Source organism: Panthera tigris, chromosome B4, assembly GCF_018350195.1.
Source record: "Panthera tigris isolate Pti1 chromosome B4, P.tigris_Pti1_mat1.1, whole genome shotgun sequence".
NCBI classification, from domain to species: Eukaryota; Metazoa; Chordata; class Mammalia; order Carnivora; family Felidae; genus Panthera; species Panthera tigris.
In genome coordinates, this window is record NC_056666.1 from 71,236,554 (window position 1) to 71,260,363 (window position 23,810).

Below are 23,810 nucleotides of genomic sequence, written 5' to 3' on the forward strand. Positions count from 1 at the left end.
CGAATTCACAGACTGTGAGATCATGACCTGAGCTGAAGTCGGACACTTAGCTGACTGAGCCACCCAGGCGCCGTGAAGTCACTCTTGATATCAGCTCAGGCCATGATCTCCCAGTTCATGAGATTGAGTCCCGAGTCAGGCTCTGCACTGGCAGCACAGAGTCTGTGCCTGCTTGGGATTCTCTCTCTCCCTCTCTCTCTGCCTCTCTCCTCTGCTTGCTCTCTCTCAAAATAAACAAACATCTAAAAAAAATAAAAACAAGTAAAATTAAAAAAAAATTATTTTTTTTTCAATGTTTATTTATTTTTGAGACACAGAGAGAGACAGAGCATGAGCAGGGGAGGGGCAGAGAGAGAGACACAGAATCCAAATCAAGCTCCAGGCTCTGAGCAGTCAGCACAGAGCCTGATGCGGGCTCGAACTCATGAACGGTGATATCATGACCTGAGCCAAAGCCGGACACTTAACCAACTGAGCCACCCAGGTGTCCCTAAAATAAAAGTTTTTTTAAGTGTACATTTTACAATTTCGATTGGGTGACCCTAAAGCAGGATTTCTCACCCTTGTCACTATTTGGGTCATATAATTCTTTGTTATGGGGAGCTGTCTTGTAGTAGATAAAGATTAATGACCCAGTTGGAAAATAACCAGAGAAAAGCTCCCAGCTGAAAGGATTCTAGGAAAATAAGACATTTCCTCAAGAGGATAGCTAGCCTAATAATAATATTATAGTATGTTTAGCAGTATCCCTGACCTCTATCCACTAGACACTAGTAGCAACCCCCTTCCCCACAGCTGTGATAACCAAAATGTCTCCAGACATTGTTAAACGACCTCTGGCAGGTAGGAGGGCAAAACTGCCCTCATTGGATATCCACTGCCCTAAAGGATCATTTTCTCTCTAAGATGGCAAAACTTTTCATTAGCTTCTACCTTTCCCAATTTCCTGTTCCCACTCTAAAGCATTCCATAACAGTGGGAGGATTACAAGCTCCTCAACACAAAAAAAGAATCAGAATTCCATTTTTTAATTACAATTATCAGAGCAGAGAGATGCAGCAGGAAGCTGTGAAATGAATGCCTTCTCAGAATGTTTGTCCTTTGATAATTTGACAGTTCTTGGATCCCATCTTTGTTTCCAGCGATATTTTACTCTTTGCCCATTACACAAGACCAGTTCCAGGAAGGGATGTCCAGTAAAACTCAAAAAGATTTGCCCAATTCAACTAATGCTTATAAGAATGAACCAAGAAAGCCATTAGTCCACATCAGTAACGAAGAAACTTTGTTATGCATAAAAATTAAGTTATTTTTGCAATCAGAGATACTGGCAAGTGGGCTTCTAACATCTTGGCTCAGGTGAATCAAACCCTTTTCCTTCCCTTGTCTCCCCTTCCCTTTGTCTTTTCTCTCCATCCCTCCCTCCCTTCCTTCTCCCTCCCCTCCTTCCCTCTTTCTTTCCTTCTTTTTCATTTTCCTTCTTTCCTTGTAGGTATTCCCATTCTTTCCTCTATGAGAATAGGAAAAGATGTGAGAAGGAAAGAGATTAGGAAGCATTAATCAGAAAAATAAGTAAATAGCACCCTCTCTGGAAGGACAAATATATTAAAGACTTTAGAAGAGCTTAAACTGCTACAGCATTTCTGCAACTGAATGATTAGCACAATTGTATAATAGAGTCAGAGGCCCAGAAAATGCTGATTTATATTTCTTCTACTGACTTCTGGTTCAGAATTATTATTATAAGATGTGTAGGGGACAATTTCCTCTTGGAATCAAAGCTAATGAACTGAAACAATCTATAAGAAAGGCAGTTTAAATACTGAATATTATAAACTAAATAATGTAGGGGCGCCTGGGTGGCTCAGTTAGTTAAGCATCGGACTTTGGCTCAAGTCATGATCTCACAGTTCATGAGTTTGAGCCTCACATCGGGCTCTGTGTTGACAGCCCAGTACCTGGAGACTGCTTCAGATTCTGTGTCCCCTCTCTCTCTGCCCCTTCTCTGTTCATGCTGTCTGTCCATCTCTCTCTCTCTCTCTCAAAAATAAATAAACATTAAAAAAAATTTTAATAAAAAATAAAAAATAAACTAATAATGTATTTCTACATAAAATATGAATCTTTCCCGTTATTTATTTTTTATATGGCTGCAAATTTAACAAATGGTGAATAATATGAGAACTAATAAGGAGGCTTATCTTCTGGCCCCCCTTTTGCCTCTCACTAACTGTATGACCATGGGTAAGGCAATTAATCTCTTTGAGCTTCAGTTTTCCCACATGTGAAAATTAAGAGATTGGACTAGATTACCTTTAAGAATTTTCCGTCTCCCAAATTTAATTTTATTTTATGTATTTTTTAATGTTTTATTTATTTTTGAGAGAGAGAGAGAGAGAGAGAGAGAGAGAGAGAGAGAATGAGTGGGGGAGGGGCAGAGAGAGAGGAGGACAGAGGATCCAAAGCGGGCTACCTGCTGACAGCAGTGAGCCTGATGTGGGACTCAAACTCACAAACTGTGAGATTATGACCCAAGTCAAAGTTGGATGCTCAGCTGACTGAGCCATCCAGGTGCCCCCCTCTCCCAAATTTTATGATTATGGGAAAGATATAACTCAAATTATCTGAAACTGAAAGAAAAAAATAAACTATGTAATTCTACCAACTATGTAAGGTAATTCCTCTGTAGCATACATAATTTCCATGTGAGAGTGACAGGGTTATAAAAGCAAAAAAGGCTTCTTTTATTGATCAAAGCTCCTGGCTATAAAGTAACATGTATCGCTCTTGGATTCTTCTTTAAATTAGAATGATTAATTTTCAGATGGGGAAGCAACTCTGAGAGTCTGCTGGGTTCAGTGATGAGAATGTCAGTTATCTTATGGCGAGGGCGGGGTGGGGGGGAGTTCTGCAACAGGGAGGAGGGGCAAGCATACAGAAGCAAAACAAATTCAGAACTCCAGGAGCTCAGTCACAAATGTCAGAGAATGGCTTTGTGATGGTGTCTTGACATTTATTCTGGAAGGCTTGCATTTATACTGCAAGTATGTGGATGTCTGTATCTAAATTCATGGAAAATAAATCCCAATCTTCAACAGAACAAAGTCATACTCTGGTCTTACAGGAGCTCTTGAAAAGGTACAGCCTAGATACTTTCAGTTGCAAGGCAAACCTCCAGCAGAGGAGTCATTTCCTCGAGCCTTTTGTATAGCTGCTAAAGTTAAAGTGTGGAGGGACAGATTCAAAGAGGGAGAATTTAAACATTCATTTCCTTTACAGGAACCCTGACTATGTGCTGACCCTGCATGGTCTAATATAAAAAGTTTTGCCAAAGATCGCCTGACTTTGGACTATAAAATAAAATCCACTCATGATCCCTAGGAAATCCAACTTTTATGTATGGATGTAAATTCTCAAATTTGTAGGCCTGCCCATAATACATAGAAAATTTAAGGGCAAGAAATCTTTCTTTAAGTGGAAGCATAGAAATACTGGTGCTAGCTGGAAATGCTAATGAATCATTAAGGAAATACATTCCATCACCTGCCAGATCTTGAAATTCTTGGCTCTGGTTCTTTAGGCACAAAAATCATGGCCTGAACAGCTTTTCTTAAAATGATCTTGGCCTTCATTGGCATTCCTACAATGGGATACTTTATTTATATCGTTAGATACTTTGGAATCTTAATGGAAAATTCTCCCTAAGTAGTCAAAAACAAATAGTAATTTGCGGGATTTTATTTGGAAGGAAAATACACTAGGAGAGGTAAAGCCAGAGCAAGAGATTCTCTGTAAGGCAAGACAGCTCAACGATTCCTTGGATTTACAGCCAACAGACAGGCTTGGAATGGAAACGAAGCTCTTGAAAATACTCTGCCCTGAAGAAACACTCCTCATTCAACAGGAGGCCAAATTATGTGTCATGTATTCTTACTTACAGTCTTGAACACTTTTTAAGAATGTAAGAAAAACAAAAAGAATCACTAGGAAGTATAAAAACGTACAAAGCTTTTAAGTCTTTCATGCCACGGAATCAGCAGACTCCTTGAAAACTGCTAGCTCTCCATTTTTTTTTTTAATGAGCACATCTTGAAATACTCTGAGATGCAGTAGTTTCACTAAGACTTTTGTTGTTGTTGTTAACAATTACATTGGAACTCAGACTTACTGATATTACCAACAATACAGCAAACTGTGTATTTTATTCTCCATATATTTATTGAGATTTGTTATTTATATTTTTTATGTTGACAAAGATCTCCGTAGTACTTCAAGAAACTCTGCCACTCGGTGTGATTAAATTTTGTCTAATGAAAATGTGCAGAATTAGTCCCACAATGTGGAAATATTTAGAATAAGCTGACAAAAAAGCGAGAATTTGCAAATCAATCAGCAACTCTATATGAATTCTACCTTCAAAATATCTTTGGTTATTCTCTATAGACTGGGAGGCCACTTCTCATTGTTCTTTACATGCAATATTTTGTTTTTACATAAATATTATATTTGAATTTAGTGGAAAGACCTCTATCTTGATAAACAAGATATCAAATAGTACACACTATGGTCACTATAATGAAAACTTAGAAGAGTGTACAATAACACAGAGGCATAAGATGACACTTTTATTATAGATTCATAGTTTTACTAGTGTGTTATGCGGTCTCTTTCCCTGGAAACCTTGAAGTATTATTTGTACATCCATTAGACAAAAACGATAAGGTTGGAGATGGAGTAGAAAGTGACAGGTACAATAAAAAGTTACAAGATTAATATTTTAAGTACTCTGCAACATTATGATTCCACGCATTTTTTCTAAAATTTATTTAAGATTCTTCTATTTAAAAAAAAAGAAATCCAAAGAAATATCTGTTTCACACCCACAATTCCTCAAACCCCACAGTCTTCAAGCTACTCTTCTAGCACCATTTTCTTTCATATTCTACAGGTAGGAACTCCTAGAATATGAAGTGAATAGGCTGTTTTGTCCCAGGACCAACTTTAGACATGACTACACTCAAGATATCCATGAACAGGACTCTGGATGGTACTGACGGGAGTGATAGTTCATAAAACAAACAAAAGCAAAACTTCTTTGATGTGCTCAGCTGCATTTCCCAGAGACATGAAGGAGCTCGATTCTCTTTAATATTCCCATTTTCTAGCACTGCAAGAATCTATATCTGAAAACATCGCATTATTTATGTTATCCTTCCTCTATGCAAAAATCTACTGCCATATAAAGGAAATTTTTAAGGGTTGTTTCTCGGATTTGCCATTGGATTCACATAAGTTTTGAGCATAAAACTGTTTACATTTAAAATTAGCATAATGTTAATTTGGTTCTCTAGTGTTTCTTTACTCTCCTAACAGGGAGTATAAAACTTACCCAGGGCAAGCAGGTATTCCTTTCCTTAGAACAGGTTCAAAATTAACTACCAAATCAAGGAGATATGCTTTTCCTTATGACTTGTTTTGTTGTAAGGGAGTATTTATGGCATCCTTTTCCAAAAAATTAGAGTTAAAAGGAACCTTTAAAAGTAAACTTAAGGAATAGGAAGATTTTATTTCACAAATAGCTACTGTTTACCTGTACACGAATAATCATCAATTCTGATGTATCCAGTTTTGCAGATGCACATGAAAGAACCTGGGGTGTTAACACACATTGTATTCTCACGGCAGTAATGGCGCCCTTCAGCACACTCATCAATGTCTGTGAAGAAGAAGTAGGGCAAAGAGGTCAACAGTGGCCAATATTCTAGAGTTTCTCTATAATTTTCTTGGAGAAGGCAATAGTTTCCAATTGAAAAGCATTTTTTAAAAGTATTCAGAACATCTCCTTTAATAAGAATGCTTGATGTTCAAATGACAGAAACTGTAAACATTTTTTTCCAATAGGTCTTGCTGGAATTTCAAACATGTCTATATATTTCAACTTGCAACATTCTAAATATAGTTAGAAAATTTCAGCGCAATCATCTACCTCTGATAAAATGAATCAGAAAGTACAAGTTTGCTACCTTGGAGTCTCGGAATCTTCAAACGCTGAGTATACCATATATTATTTTTTGATTTACTGGCTATTCTGTGTATTTGGAGAGGCCGTAAGAGGTAAATAAAATATTTACATACACCAGAACTTGAATAACTTAAAGACAAGAAACCAATACCATATAGTTTATTAGAGATAGAAGTAGAGATATAGCTATCTCAGTGTCTGAATAGAGATGAAATTACAATGTAGAGATCTGATATAAATGAAAAACTGTAAAATAGTAGTAAGATATCATATTGAAGAACTTCCATAGAAATTCACACACCAAGTTTTGAGTGTAAAGACATGGTAAGTCATAACAGGCACTGGGAAGAATGTGAATTTTACAATAAGACTGTCCCCATTTTATAGCACCTCTCTGCATGGAACATAAACTATTTCACAAATATCTTGTCATTATGAAATACTCTTTATGAAGGGCCTTAATGCATTGTTTCAGGCATCCCCAAAGTAGCAATGCTCTCATTTCTACTATTAAGAGAAATGGATCAATTATAGGAGATAGTCTGGTGACTGACTACTCTGTAAGTCATGGTATCCATATAACCCAGTCCTGAGAGTATCAAAAGACGTAACTGATGAAATCTCAGAAGGTTATATTTTAGAGGTAAAGGGATCTTGGCAATCATCTAAGCTAACTGCTTATTCTACAGATGGGAAAATGGAAGCCTAGAAAGACTCAATTTTTCCACTAAACTACTAAATGAAAGTTAACACAATAAATTACAAACTTCTTAGCATAAAAAGCTCTTTCAGTTCTGGCCCTTACTTTTTCAGTTTTATAGATTATGACCCACTCCCTTCTTCCCTCTCAGTGTTCTGGCCACAAAGAACTTCTGATCATTCCTCAAATGGACCATGCTCTCTCTCATCTACCTCCCTCTATACATGCTGTTCTCTCTATTCCTTCTTTGCCTATCACCACCCTTAGTGGATCTTGGCCACCAGTGGATTATTCTTCAAGAATCTGTTTAAACGTCTCTCTGTGAAAACTTCCCTAATAAAGTAAAATTCTCCCTATGCAGTGCTCTCTTGGAACTTGGTGTTTCCATTGCAGATTCATCCATTGTGACTTTATTAAGTTTTATAAGCTTCTTCTCGCCAGTAAGTCTTATATACTCCTCCAGGGTAGAGATCATCTAGTTGTGTCTCTTAACTCTAGCTGCACATTATATTCATCTGGGATACTTTTTTAAAAACATCGGTTCTTGGGCCAACTCCCAAACCCCCACTCCAAATCTTATTTAACTATCTGTGGTGGAACACAGGCAATGATTTCTTTTTTAAATCTTCCCCATGATGAGTCTAATGCAGGGATCAGCAAAATTTTTCAGTAAAGATCTAGATAGTAAACATTCTAGGCTTTGGGACTTACAGGATCTCTGTTATAAATTTAAGTCTGTTTTTCTAGCATGAAAACAACCACAGGCAATGTAAATAAGTGAGCCTGGTGATATTTCAAAAAAAAAATTATTTACAAAAACAGAAGTTGCATCAGATTTGGCCTGCAGGCCATAATCTGATGATCCCTGGTCTAATGTATAAGCAGGGTTAAGAATCACTAAGTATGTAATTCATTTTTGAACTCACAATAGCTTATAGGGTGTTTAGGATATTACAGGGTCAATAAATGCTGCAGAATGAATGAATAAATGCTTCAAGGCTAGCGTAAGGAAGATCTAAGAATAGATCTCAGTGGTGCCTGAATGGCTCAGTTGGTTAAGTCTCCAACTCTTGATTTTGGCTCAGGTCCTTATCTCGTGGTTTGTGGGAAAGAACCCCAAATTGAGCTTTGTGCTGACAGCATGGGCCTTGCTTGAGATATTCTCTCTCTCTCAAAATAAATAAATAAATAAACTTTTTTTTTTAAAGAATATATCTCAGATTATCTGACTTCTAGTATAATACTCTTCTCATGATATCATGCTACTTCTAAATGTTTGCAGTAGTCTGCAAGGCAAGTATCACATTCAATTACAGCCTAAAAATCAAACTACAGGCACCCTGGGGGAATATGATGAAAACTCATTTGCTTCCAGGTTCTTAAGATAATAATAGGAATCATATGGGATTACTAATGAGCTCAGCTGGATCAATGGTCTTTAACCCTGCTCCTCTGAGAGAGTGCTGAACTGAAGTGGAAGTTACTGAAAGCCACTGCAGAAGTCCCCTGGGTTTAAGCTTGCAAATGGGAGGAATGGCCACAACGAAGTTCATGTGCACAGCGGTGTAAAGAATTTATCTTTGGGAAGGAAAGAGCCAAGAATAATGAACGCAACTCAGTGACGAGATCTTGGTTATCAAAGGGGAGAATTATTGAGTACACTGTATCATTTCCTCAAGACAAGCCTAGTTTCTAGCGAAAGACCTCATTTCTTGGTAGAGTCAAGGATGTAGCTACAGTGCCTAGTGCAGAACGGAGTCCCAGCTGGAGCAAGCATTAATTACTGAAGACACTGTCCTTCTCTCCAAACAGTATGCTAGAGGAGGAAGCCCACCTCAGTAGGAGTGGCCAACAAACCTGGCAAATCAAACTCAGAAGTACACAAAGCACCCCAAACCCCTCCCAAGAATACTCAAGGAATGAGAACTTTGAGAGTATTAAAGTCCTATTAGAGAAGACACAGAAAAGAGACAGTTAGGGTGATTTCTGTTAATGGACCCTACTGACAGCCAAAGCTATTGGATAATTTGGTTTATAAGATAAATAGGGTATTTTGTGACAGCGTAAATACTGTCTCTACCACTTGTTTGTTGGTGGGTCTACAAACCACAGACTGTTGGGAGACATTGGCCGGTCGCATTCTTTGTAGATGTTTCCTGTGAAGATACCATGTGATCAGAGAAAACGCAACATGGGGTCATAAAGCAAAACCTATTGAGGAACCTATTTAACACGAAGCCTTTTAGGAACTTGAATGGTTTGGATCACAAAGAAATACTGAATTCATGGCCCAGAGATATGAAGTGTCAGGAGCAGTATTGTGAGGGGGGGAAACAAAGTAAAATACCAAAAAATATAATTGCAACACTGTGTGCCCTTTGTGTGGTCCATGTGACTTTTAGCACAAAATTCAGCACAAAGAGAGTTAAGCTAAGGTCCTGCCTTTAAAGGACTTATAATCCTTCTAAGTAGTATCACCACCACCACCATCATCATCATCCAGTTAGGTGCCTTCCATGTTTTAAGCCTGTACTTTAGAGAGCAGTATGTCTAAGAGAGGTTCATGGTTCCTCAAAACACAGAGTACTGCATGGTCAAGTAAATCTCAGGACCATTATAACACTATTCTTCTTCCATCTCCCCCCCTAAAATTACCCATGTACATGAGTAAATTACAGGCTCTGAATACCTAGCCATGTTTTTAAAATTTTCGTTCATTAATTCAACAAGTATATAATGTACATGCCCCATGTCTACGTATTGCATTAAGCAACAAAGACAAATTCTAGCTGGAGAAGCAACACTTAAACAATAATGTTATGAAGTGATGCATACTATATAGCAGAAACATATACAATGGGCATTAAATAGGGAGCAACCAACTTTTTTAACACAGTGCTTTTTTATTCTGAGCACGTACTAATGCAGAACACATTTGGGAATTTACATTTGGTGATATAAGTAATTGTATGACTCTTCCCTCCCCCAGCTTGAGGAGCTGATAATGAAATTAAGATGCCTGGATACAGCATGAATAACAGCATGAGGTCCTATATATCAAGTGCCAGGAAAGAAAAAAGAGAAAAGAAAAGGGAAGGCAAGAAAGAATACACTCACTACCAGGACTGGTATTCAGAGGAAAGTTGGTGACTAAGAGACTGGGCAACCAAGGACAATGTGCTGGTTGGTGTGGCAGGGCGTGAGGTAGATTTTTGAAGTAGGCTTAAAGTGACAGACGTATACAAAGTTGAAGAAGGCTGCCACTGAACAGTTTCCTGTCAAATAGAGATGCTCTAAGATGAGCAGGCATATTGTAGAGATTCAAGTCTAGTGCCAGCAGCAGAGGTAGCAAAGGCATGAAACATTTAGGAACAATGAGTATTCCATTCGGTTGAAGTTTATGCAGGAAATAAAACAGAAATACAGCTATGGGATAGGAGACAGAATGGGAATGCACTTAAATGTTCAACAAATACGAGAAAGGTATCTTCCTTGCTGTGCTATGGAAATATGAAAGCATTTGGAAGGAGGGGAGTAGGAAAGTGACACAGAAAAATATATCTCATTGGGGAGCCTGGGTGGCTTGAGTTGGTTAAGCCTCTGACTTCGCTCAGGTCATGATCTCATGGTTTGTGAATTCAAGCCCTGCATTGGGCTCTCTGCTGTCATCACAGAACCTGCTTCAGATTATCTATGTCTCTCTCAAAAATAAAATAAACGTTAAAAAAAAAAAAAGAAAAAAATCTCACAGGAGTTAGTAATGTGGAACTGAGAAGAGTGGTACAATCAAGGTAAGGAGCAGTTGACTAAATTAAAGTAACCTTCCAAGCCCCAGTTTCTCCATTACTTATCAGGGTCTGAAAGTATCCTAGTAAGTGATTTGTCGGTATGTCTGTTGTCTATTTCTATTGGAATATAAGATTCAGGAGGGTAGAGACCTTGTTCTAGAACAATGGCTGGCCCTTACTAAAAATGTGCTAGATGGGGCGCCTGGGTGGCTCAGTTGGTTGGGCGTCCGACTTTGGCTCAGGTCATGATCTCACGGTCTGTGGGTTCGAGCCCCACGTCAGGCTCTGTGCTGACAGCTCAGAGCCTGGAGCCTGCTTCAGATTCTGTGTCTCCCTCTCTCTCTGCCCCTCCCCTGCTCAAGTTCTGTCTCTGTCTCTCTCAACAATGAATAAACATTAAAAAATTAATTAATTAATTAATTAATTAAAATGTGCTAGATGAATCAATGAATCCTTTCATGGCTTTTCATCTCGTAGGAAAAAGGATAAGTGTCCTAATTCACACTGATCTGACCTGGAGCTCAACTTGGCAGAGTGGATCCTTTGTCTTCCCAGTATGCTGTCCAGGCATTTAGCTGGACGTGAGCTTTTTGTATGAACAGTGAACAGAAGCCACTGTGGTAAAATATAGTCTTGCATGGTAGAAGAGCACTGCAGGGGGAATAAAGACGACTGGATTCTAGTCTTTGGCTCTGTTATAAACCTGACAGGCATTTCATCTCTCTGGACCTAAATTTCATCATCTATATATATATAAAGGCTAGAGGTTTCCAAGTCATTACCAGCCCTCACACTTTACAATTCTAACAAAGAGAACATGATTTGTATGGTTGCAGTGAAGAATCTGATTCTCCAGGATTTTGTAGGAGACACAGTCATATGCCAACAAACTTAAAAAGCATAAGTAAACCCTGTTTCTTATACTTGAACAACCTCTCTTGCCCCAGGATAATTCAAGTTGATCTGCTTTAGAAACAGTAATTTATAAATTTATAAATTCCCTTTCATCCTATCTGAAAGCTGAGGTTGACTTTGTAACTATTCAGAATCACCGATTGTTAGACCTGAAAGGAACTATAGAAATCATCTAACCTAACCACGGTCATTTACAATTAACAAAATGGAGAAACAGAAATGCCAAAGACAAAGTAAGAAGGTGGCAGGAATCAGATCGTGAAACTTCCATGACCCACATTAAAAAACCTGAACTCTAGGGATGCCTGGGTGGCTCAGTCGGTTAAGTGTCAGACTTCAGCTCAGGTCATGATCGCATGGTTCATGGGTTCGAGCCCTGCACTGGGCCCTGTGCTGACAGCTCAGAGCCTGGAGTCTGCTTCCGATTCTGTGTCTCCCTCTCTCTCTGCCCCTCCCCTGCTCTCTCTCTCTCTCTCTCTCTCTCTCTCTCTCTCTCTCTCTCAAAAATGAATAAACATTAAAAAAATTTTTTTTTTAAATCTGAACTCCGTCCTATATGACATGGGAAAGGTTTTAGGAGAGACTTAACTGAATCAGATCTGGGTGTTTGGAAGATCCTTCTAGCACAAGTTTACATAGTTAGTGAGTGGCAATCATAATGAGAAAACTGTTTCCTAGGTCCCACATTACTGTTCCTTTGGCCTATAGAGTGGTCTCCAGACTATCCTTGGGGGCAGTGGACACTCAGGTATGATGTCTCCTCTCCTGTGTGCTTTTGCCACACAACCTGGCTACCTACCCTCCCCATCTTATGCTTTATGTGTCATTGATAACATTTTTTAAAAGCATGGTATATTTCTAGGGATACAGCATGCTATCTCAATTTTTCCCTATAAAAGGATTATATTAGCATGTTAATGAACACTAATGCTTTATTGCTCAGCCAATAAAATCTTGAAGTCATGCAGCTCAACAGCAAGGACTCCACACATTAAAGACAAATACACATTGGTATGGGTTATTGCTAAGTCTTAGCCCACCAGCTGTGAAAAACTGGCTTGGCAAAGTTGGCAAAGAGATCAATGACTTAATTCATAAACCAGGAAAAAGGCTAAGTTCTGAGAAATGTAATTCTGGAAAGAGATTTGAGAGCAACATTTGGGAAGATAAGAGTATTTTTGAAAATAAAAAATTTGCAAGTATAAGTAGGCTGCTCGGTGAAAAATCAGTAAAGAATAAATTAAAATGTCATTTACAAATAGGCTAACATTAAAAGGAATTGCAAGCAATCCTATTTTAAAGTCAGTGGCATTAACAAGTTTGTTTACCAAATATTAATTTTTATGTATTAAAAACTATATCTATCATATGCTACTGAAACATGATATTTTGATATCTCAAAATAATAATGCTATATTTTCTTCATTCATCTTTTTAATTCATTCATTGTAAATTGTACGGTACATTCCTCAAGAAGGATAAAAACTCTAGCATTGTATCATTGTTCTTGCTACTTTTAATAGAATACATTATTCTTAGTGTTAGGATTCCTGATTTAAAATAGATATACTTGGAGATATGCAGTTAGAAAATTTGAGACAGGGTTGAGAGTGGATCATAAAATTATACCTGTGGGGAAAGGTGAGATCATTTAAGGGTTTGAGGAAACAAAAGCATGAGTAGTTTATCCATGTAAGTAATATTTATTGAATTCCTACTATGCCCCAAGGTATTAACTTGGACACCAATGGCATAGCCTTGAAGAAGACAGATAGTATCTGTCTTTGTAGAGCTCTGGTCCTTCTGAGAGACAAATAGTAATTTTTAAAAATGCTATGGGAATTTGATAAGGATAGTGCCATCTGGAACAAAATGTGAGGGCTCCAAATCTTACAGGCAAGGCAAAGCTTTCAGAAGGAGGGTGTGACATCTAAGCAGAGGACTAAAGGAAAAGTAGAGTTAGCTAATGAGATGGGAAAGAGGAGAACATTTCAAATAAAAGAACGATGCACAAATTGTGAAAAGTGAGAGATTTTGATATATTCAAAGAATAGCAAAACATTAAATGTGGCTAATGAACTAAACAGGAGCTATTTTGTGTGTATATCTTGCAAAACTCACAAAATAATTTGACCTTATCCTGTGATGGATGGGAATCTATTGAAGCTTTAAAATCAATTTTTTAATACATCATATGTACACAGAGTATAAACTTTCAAAGATACAACAGAGGGCAAAATTAAAGTTAAGTCCAACCCATAGCCACTCAACTTCCCACTCGCAATCTCAGAGATATCCACTTTTACCAATTTCTTGTGCAACCTTCCAGAGACACTGTCTGCCATGTAGGCACATGCACGTGTGTGTGTGTGTATGCTCCTCTAAAGGGTGTGAATGAATGAAATGACACGAGTTGCTAAGCAACATTTTTTAACTGCAAGGTAGAAGAGAGGATGGATTCAAGATGAGCAAATTGGAAGCTAGGAGGACACTCACTTGGAGTTTGGCTTCCTGTGTCTGGGACGGTATGTTCTAGCTGCATACAAAATAAGTGTGGAGATATGGAGATTATATATACATACACACACACACACATTTACATATATATATACATATATATATCAGGAGAGAAAAGACTTTATATATACATTTATCTATCTCTATATCTATCTATCAATGGAGAGAAGTACTGAGTACTTCCATATACTCTCCATATATATCAGGAGAGAAGACAAGAATAGAAGTCAAGATTTGGGAGCCTCAAGCACAGAGAAAGTAATTAAAGCCATAATATTAGACAACATCACCCAGGGAGAGGGTACAGAATGAGGAGAAAAAAGCTAAGATGGAGGGCTGGGGGACTTCAATATTTAAGAGGCAAGTAAAGAAAGGAGACTGAAAAAGCTTGCTCAGAGAGGTGGTGGCAAACTAGAAGAAGCAGACCAATGTTGAAATAGTGGTCAGCAATCACCCTTGAACACACCTTCTATACTTGAGGAAATCCCCATCTCCCCAAGATGGAAGTCACAAGTCAAATTCCAGCGTATTTGGCAGCTAGGGTATAGACTTGTAACCTAGGACTGCTCACCAGGGGCACTAATGCAAAACCTCAGTTCAGAAGAGAACTCATGGCTAAGCAAGGCTGTGACATCTGACAAGCAGGGTGGAGAAGGCATTTGGCACTTAGGATGGTAGCAGTGGCATAGGTTCTGGAGTCTGGTCCCGGATGTCATCGGTGAACACTACGCAATTCAGTGTGAGTAGTGGTGTTGACATCAAGAGGCAGAGGTAGTGGGATATGTACTCAGGTCTGACATGCATTGTCTTGGCTGAACATCATCTAAACCTGTCCTCCCACATATATTGGGAGCCTTCTAACATTCTTCAATATATTCCTTTTCTGCTTAAACTTCCAGAGTGGGTTGTGCTGTTTGCAACTCTGATCCCTGATCAATACAATGTAGTATCATGAAGACAAGGTAAAGAAGTATCTGAAGGAGGGAGGGAGCAATAGAATTAATTGTTGCCTAGAGGTCAAGCAAAATGCTGGCTGAAAGACGTCTGATTTAACATTACAGAAGTTATCAGTAACCTTGGTGTAAGTAGTTTGGAAGGGAGATGGGATAAAAAATCTAGACTGAAGTAGGTGAAGGAGAGCATCTGACATGAAGAAATGGAGACAATGAAAATCAATCACACCTTTCAGAAATTGGGATAAAAAGGGGAAATAGGTCAAAAAACAAAAGCTAGAAGGGAATGTGTGGTTAAGAAAGAAACGTGAGCATATTTAAATGCTGATCTGGAAAAGCAAATAGAAATAAATAAGTTGAAAACAGAGTTTGAGGGGATAATGGACGGAATAAGATGCCTCTGAAGCCAGAAAGAGATGAGATTCAGTACTCAGATGGACCCATCACTCCTAGGGGAAAGGGTATGCATTCCACTGAGACTAGGCAGAAGGAGGAAAAAGTGGGCATGAAGCATGTGGGTTTATGTTATGGGAGCAGAAGGATAAGGAAGTTAGTCTCTGTTTTCTGTTTTGTTGGTAAAGAAGTTACCTGCTGAGAATAAGAGAATGGGTAGAATCAAAACTTTGCATGGAATGATGAAGGTTTACAACAATCATTGCAGGAAACAAGTGGAAACTGAGCTGGCTGGGATGCAAAGTAAAATTACTCAAGCAGAGTATAGCAACTAAGCAGGGTTGATAGCTATCCACATGCAATCTACCTTTGGATATTTTTTAAAGTTTATTTATTTATTTTGAGAGAGAGCGAGTGAGCAAGAGAAAGAGGGAGAGAGAGAGAGAGAACAAGTGGGGGAGAGGCAAAGGGAGGGGGGTGCAGAGTATCTGAAGTGGGCTCTGTGCTGACAGCAGAGAGCACAATGCAGGGCTCAAACTCATCAACTCTGTGAGATCATGACCTGAACCAAAGTTGGACGCTCAACCACTGAGCCACCAAGGTGCCCCTACCACTTGACATTTTTATAACACTTTGGTTCTGTACCCTGTGTTAATTCTCATAACCCTGTGACATAGGGGGCACTTATAGAGTTGCTCCCTTTTCATAACCAAGGAACCTGTTTAAAGTTGGGAAGGTTCCTGAATGTCTGCTATAACTTAGTGGTTTGCAAATCTTGAATAGAATCACTCCATATAATCCCTTGTTCCTCCACAATCTGGTCCCTGTCTCAGCAGTGTGATCTAACGCTCCTGGCTGTAAACCTCCTGTTGCAGAAAAAACTTCAAAACATGTTTTGCTCTTTCTGTTTGCTTACTGCTCTGCCAATCTAAATTGGATTCACTCTTCAAGGCCCAGATGAAGTCCCAATTCCTCCCCAGCATGTCCCTAACCTCTTTGGCCATGGGGATTCCATCTGTCTCTACTTCTGCAGTTTTTGTCTGTGCTTATTCATGGCCAGTTAGTAGCTGTTTTGGCTGAATCCAACTTGCTTGAAATTAAGGAACAGACAGTTTGAAAGATTGCCTTGTCATATTGGATTAGAAAATTCATCAAGTTGAACAGCGTTCTTTCCAAAAAGGCAGATTAGTATTTTTAAATATTAAAAACTAATTTAACAAATATATATTTATTTTGCCAAAACAAGGGTTTCAGTCATTACAATATCCAAATTGATGCCCATTCAGAGTTTTTAATCTAAACATTACATCAGTGCTTTCATGAAAGTTATGGAACCACTCCAAGTTCCAATTGCTTGTTTATACATAAATCACTGACTAAACTGTATTGTTAAATTTGACAATCTTAATCAATGTTTAATGTTGATTAGGAAGTATGACCTCATAACAACTCAGTATCCACAAACATATACATTCTGCAATTTCAGTCCCACTTTTTCACCATCGCATTCTTATATAAGGATATGAACAACTTGTAAAAATCTGTTTGGGAGCACATTCTTCTTATCAAAGAACAATTATTTGGAGGAAAGTTAAGATGGAATAAAAAGTAAAAATGAAAATACTCTTATGTATTATTAAAATCTCAGGGATTGGGGAGCCTTGGTGGTTCAGTCAGTTAAGGGTCCAACTCTTCATTTCAGCTAAAGTCATGATCTCATTCATAAGATCGAGCCCCACATTGGGCTCTGCGCTGGCATCATGGATGAAACCTGCTTGGGATTCTCTGTCTCTTCCTCTCTCTCTCTGTCCCTCCCCTGCTTGCTCACGCATGCAGATGCTCTATCAAATTAAATAAATAAACCTTAAAAAAAAATCTCAGGGGTCTATTTTTATATGATACCAATGAATAAGAAATGTAATTTAGAACCATAATGTTCAAACACATGAAGCTCTTCTTGCTCTGGAACAGTCATTTGACCAAACAAGTCATGTCCCTCTACATCACGTAATTCACATCTCTCATTTCTCTGTCACGTTCATTTAATTCATGCCTAATGCTCCCTGCAACGCACAATGAGTGTATCTCCTAAAAACGTATTCCTATTTGTATTCATAATGTTGAAAATGAAACTAACATTTACTCCAACATCTGTTCCTTTGACCGCATCACTTCAATTTTCTTTGCGACATCACACGTTTTCACGACAGATCCCAAAATAATCTCAGGACCATTGAATCAAAGTTAGATTTGTTTTATTTGTCCAATCCTTACATATTTCTAGCTATACTCTTTCATGCCATTAACCATGCTGAAACTTCCATCTCCTATCTCTAAGTCTTTTTTCAGATGTTCTTGGTGCAATGTGATAATCTTATTTTACACTGCAGTTGGTTCTTCTTGGAAGCAAATGAACACACGAATAAAGGAAGACAACTGCAAAGGGAATGCTAATAGTGGCATTTGTTAATGGACTTCAAGCATTTTTAACAAATATAACTAGAACACATGACCCAGATTTCATGGAAGGCAAGATAAAGCTGGTAATTATCATTTAATCTCTAAGTTATACTTGACCTTAAAGTTAATGAAGTTGAAAAATCTCCATCAATTAAATTTTTAAAAATTTGCAATCATGTGATGTCCCACATATCATTTCAAATGGATTCTTTTCCAGGGGGAAGAGTCTTTTCTAAAAAATTATTTTCATTTATGTAATAAAAAAGGATAATAAACTGCTGCTTCACATAAGATACCTGCAAATGATCTAAATGAATTTCTTAATTCTAAGTAGACATTTTTCCTAATATTAATAAACAATAAATGCAATGTAATTGTTAAGTATTTTAACCTGCTACTCATCTACAGAAAAATAACATAAATTCCCATTGTTACATTTAAAGTTTTATCTTATAATTTGCAAAATGAGGATGAATTATACATACTCTATCTAAGAACTGGTTAGAATGTTATTCAGACCAGAAAGGAATTTGGCATAAAGTGATTTGGTTTGGGAGATAATCCATGGCAACTTAGATATTGAAGTAAAGATCTCATTATAATTGGCTTAAAATATAAGACAGTATCATCATATGGACATTAAGAGTACTGTTGCCTCAAGTGTTCAATAAACTTATATTGTAACACCTTAGTTATCCATGTAACAACTTAGTGTAACATATAAATAAATTCATGTTTCATTACTTGACTGAAGCATCTATGGCAATAAATACATATTTAATCACAAACTTTTACCAAGGACTTATTTTTCTGGAAGGCACTTTTCCACATACTTAATCTTATTTAATCTTATTTTACTTCTGCTCTCCCAACCTCATAATACAAATATTCCCATTTAATAGATGAGGAAACTGAGTCTCAAAGATGTTAAGTGATTTCCATAAGTGCTCACAGTTAATAAATAGCAGAGGTAAGAATTAAACCCAAATCTTCTTGTGCAATATTTTTTCCATAACATTAGAACTGCTCCCCACTTTTCAATAATGGAAAGATTTTCTTTTCATCCACATAAACATTTTACATTAATTTGTCTATTACATCTCAAAATTTCTTCTGACATATATATTTTTTATAAATAATTAGAGGCAGCTGCACATATAAATCTGTAGAGTATCCATCTAGGTACCAGACTGACTCTTTCACAAAAGGTGGGTATACAAAATAAGTATTTGTTCTGATTTACTTTTCAGCATTGACACAATTGACTAGTAAAGGCGTGGCAAAATTATGAATACTTTTTAACACTAGTAGGTGGTAAATGTTTCTTGCATACTACAAAGAAATGCAAAGGTAAGCAATATGGTGAGAGTAGGGGGCCAAACAAAACTCAAACTCACACCAGAAATTCAATAATGTTACAGGCTATGAATACAAATTTCCTTGGCTGCTGATGAATCCAAGTGTCCCCCCTCAATGTCTCACCAGTTACTTCTGGGTGTACCCTGAGTGTTTCTATGGGATCAGGAATAAATCAACACATACTATCACTGCCTACTTCCCTGCCCCTGGGCATCCTCTGGGGCTTTCCCATGTTCTCTGAGTCTCTGCTGAAGCCATTGCATATCCCTGTGTCCCTACTTTTGTCCCTTTACAAGAAGCTCCCATCCCCAAAGCTGCAAAACTTTTGAAACATCACATAACATCTTTTTCAGGCTTCACAGCATGTTCAGAGCTACTCAACAATTTCTTATACCTATTTTTGTTTTATTCCTTGGGACCTGAGTCCTACCATAATCTTTTTTTTTTTTAAGTTTACTTATTTACTTTGAGAGAGACAGAGAGCGAGTGGGGGAAGGGCGGGGGTGTGTGTGGAGAGAATGGGAATCCCAAGCAATTTCCGTGATGTCAACACGGAGTCAGATGAGGAGCTCAACTTCACCAACTGTGAGATCATGATCTGAGCTGAAAGAGTCCCACACTTATCTGAGCCACCCAGGCACCCCCAGCATATTTTGCTTAGGTCCTAAATATAAGAGTTGATCCTCTTCCCCATCATCACATTTTGTGTCTCCTGCCATTGACTGTTAAAACCAGCTCAAAGTGCCAGGAAGCCCTTACATGCTTGTACATAAACTCCTCTTCACCCTTGGCATAAAACCAAAAGCCCTCAAGAGGATCAAATAAGACTAACAGAAACTAGGGGTAGGTATCATGCTCACATACAGCTATCTTCCTAGTATTTACTGAATTTCAACCAATGGTTCTCAACTGGGAGCAATTTTTTTGTCCTCCAGGGGAAATTTGGCAAAATCTGAAAACATTTTTGGTTATGACAACACAGCCACAAACATCTAGCAGGTAGAGGTCTGGGATGCTGCTAAGCTTCCTAAAGTGTGCAGGAAAGCCTCCGTGACACAGAGTTATGGTCCAAACCACCAGCAGTGTCAGGACTGAAGACCCTGGTGAAACCACGTGATACTCAGAAATATATGACCACACAGGCTCAATAGTTCATCTCTAGGCAGGAGCATATTAGCCAAAAATTCAAAAATAGTAACAATTCTTAAAAACCCAGCCTGGAAGGATATCAATACAGCATTAATCTAGAATAGGCCTTTTCAGACTTTAATGAATGTAATAATCACTTGGTAAGCTTAAAAAAATGCAGATTATAGAGACCTAGCCTTGACCCAATTAAGCAGAAATGAGGTTGCATCCAGGAATCTGTATTTCTAACAACCTCCTCAGGTGATTTTGATGCAGCTTGAACCACACTGTAAGAAACCATGTTAAGGAAACCAAATTGTGCACCAATGAAAATAACCTGAAACTCTGAACACTAAAATTCCTCTCTAGTTGAACATATGGCTAAAAAACACTGGATAGCTACAAAATAATTAAGATCATCAATTAAATAAGTTCTCTGCCTTAAACCAGTACTCTCAAAATTTTCATATGCATAGGAGTCACCTGAGATCTTGTAAACATGCAGATTCTGATTCAGTAGGGCTGAGATAAAGTATGACATTCTGTATTCCTAAGGAACTCCCAGGTGATGGTCTATAGTGCTCCTTGGACCAGCACATTGAGTACTATGGTCTTAACTGCCAAAGAGAGTAAGACAAGACTTCTATTAACAAAGCACAGAGCGGGGAGCCAAGATGGCGGAACAGCAGGGAAGGTTTTGTGTGTCTTGTGTCCATGAAATAAAGTCAGACCAACACTAACCCATCCTACACACCTAAATAACTGACTGGAGGATTAACACAACAATCTGCACCACAGAACCACTGAACCACAGAATTCAGCAGGTACATGGCACGGAGGTGAAGTGGGGAGAGAGAAGCCGGCGGCAGGCAGGGAGCCGCCTTTGTAGGTGGAGAGAGGACAGAGATTGGGGGGGGGGCAGAATACAGGAAAAGCACCCCTACCCAAAACAGCTGAAGTGGAAAATTGGAAACAGCTGCAGGGACTAAACTAAAAAGGGAGAAAGGAGAGGGTTTAAATTCCATTAAGACTGTAAACAAGGGGAGTGCAAAGTCTGCAACTCCGCAGCTTGATCCCTGGCGGTGCTCTGGTGGGAAGGGCGAATCCCCAGGAACAGAGTGGGGTCCGGGAGGTTCTCAGGCCACATGGGGAAAAGTGGTTGCACTGCTGGAAGGACATTTGGTAGAGACGGTTGAGGCCCCCTGGTCCCAGCAGACCCCAGAAAACAGCCACATTCGCTGGTGCTGGAACAAGGTCGTTAAGGGTGAAGCCAGGTGCCAGATGTGTGTTGTGATTTCCCATAATCCCTGAAACGCTGCTGCTACATTGTCTCGCTAACTTTTTCTGGGGCGGGCTGGCACCTGGCCGCAGTCTTGGGGCACCGGCAGCAGAGGGTCCAGCAAGCATTCCTGGGTGCAGCTGACATTCGGCCATTGTTCATTCGGCCATTGCTCAGTGAGACCCTCCCACAGAGAGGCGGAAAGGGTCAAAGCCGCAGTCCTTTGGAAGTAAGGGGCTGGGGAAAACAGCATCTGAGACAAAACTCGGGAGAGAGGTACTGCCTGGGGCCTGGTCCCGGAGAGTGAAGAAGCGGGGAGTGGATGAAAGCTGAAGACAGAGGACAGGTGCGCGACTGCTGATCGGGAGAACAGCGTTCCGATACTAGAGACTGGGTAGCTGGGTGACGCCATTTTCACTGCTCCTGCGCATGCGCATAGGCACCTACAAGCGCCACAGCAATTCACCCCAGTAGGCTAGCAGCATCATCTAGTGAAGAATGGAACCCTTACACTGAGCCCCGCCCAACTGCGCCAACCTGGCTCCTCAAGAACACAAGTCTCACCACCTACTTACGTTATGGACTATAAAGCGCTACATAGTCTGACTTCTGGGGGAAAACGAAGCATTTTCAGTCTTATTTCAATCTGTTAGCAGGTCCATTTATTCAATTTTCTTTCTTTTTTCCCCCCTCTTTTATACTACTTTTCTTTTTCTTGAATACAGAAAGAAAAAATTCATTTCTATTTTCAATTATTATTAAAAATATTTTTCTTTAATTTTTTACTATATTTTGTACTTCTGTGTAATTTTTTTTCAAATTCTATCTTACTTCCATCATTTTATTTTAGTCTACTTCAGTATAATCAACTTTTCAAATTCTCAAACGATATCCTTTTTTTTTCTTTTTTCTTTTTAGTTTCTTTTCTTTTTCTTGAACAGAAAGAGAAAAACTTCATTTTTACTTTCAATTTCTACTAAAAATATTTTTCTTTAATTTTTTTACTATATTATTTGCTTTTATATAAATTGGTTCAAATTCTATTTTACTTCCATCATTTTATTTTAGTCTACTACAGTGTATTCACTTTTTCAAATTTTCAAACAATTTCTTTATTTCTTTTTTCTCTTTTTTTGTTTCTTTTCTTTTCTTGAATACAGAAAGAGAAAAAATTCATTTTTATTTTTAATTTTTATTAAAAAATTTTTCCTTAATTTTTTCTGCTATATTCCTTATTTTGTATAATTTTTTTCAAATTATATTTTACTCCCATTATCTCATTTTAGTCTGCTTCAGTGTATTCATTTTTTCAAATCCTCAAATGGTTTCCTTTTTTTTCTCTTTCCCCCCAATTTTTTTTTCTCTAATCTGTCAAACCACTTTCAACACCCAGACCAAAACACACCTAGGATCTAGCATCATTTAGTAGATTAGTGTGTGTGTGTGTTTAATTTTTAAATTTTAATTTCTTATATTTTAATATTTTTTAATTTTAATTTTTCTACCTCATTAATCAATTTCCTCCCTTCAAAATTACAAAATGAAGGAATTCACCCCAAAAGAAAGAGCACGAAGAAATGACAGCCAGGGATTTAACCAACACAGATACAAGCAAGATGTCTGAAACAGAATTTAGAATCACAATAATAAGAATACTAGCTGGAGTTGAAAATAGATTAGAATCCCTCTCTGTGGAGAGAAAATAAGTAAAAAAATAGAATGAAATTAAAAATGCTATAACTGAGCTGCAATCACAGATAGATGCAGTGGCGGTAAGGATGGATGAGGCAGAACAGAGAATCAGTAATATAGAGGACAAACTTATAGAGAATAATGAAGCAAAAAAAAAGAGGGAGATTAAGACAAAAGAGCACGATTTAAGAATTAGAGAAATCAGTGACTCATTAAAAAGGAACAACATCAGAATCATAGGGGTCCCAGAGGAGGAAGAGAGAGAAATAGGGGTAGAAGGGTTATGTGAGCAAATCATAGCTAAAAACTTTCCTAACTTGGGGAAAGACACAGACATCAAAATCCAGGAAGCACAGAAGACCCCCATTAGATACAACAAAAACCGACCAGCAACAAGGCATATCATAGTCAAATTCACAAAATACTCAGACAAGGAGAGAATCATGAAAGCAGCAAGGGAAAAAAAAAGTCCCTAACCTACAAGGGAAGACAGATCAGGTTTGCAGTAGACCTATCCACAGAAACTTGGCAGGCCACAAAGGAGTGGGAGGATATATTCAATGTGCTGAATCAGAAAAATATGCAGCCAAGAAATCTTTATCCA

General features: G+C 38.2%; 1 protein-coding gene across 2 annotated transcripts in view; it reads right to left on the minus strand.

The window, feature by feature from the left end:
- The window catches only part of NELL2 (neural EGFL like 2), a 393,863-nt gene that overhangs the window by 144,916 nt on the left and 225,137 nt on the right, over positions 1-23,810 (minus strand). For both annotated transcript variants that reach the window (XM_042992139.1, XM_042992138.1), the window contains exon 14: positions 5,591-5,716. In XM_042992139.1, the coding sequence (XP_042848073.1) occupies positions 5,591-5,716 (126 nt within the window). The remainder of the gene's footprint in view (positions 1-5,590; positions 5,717-23,810) is intronic.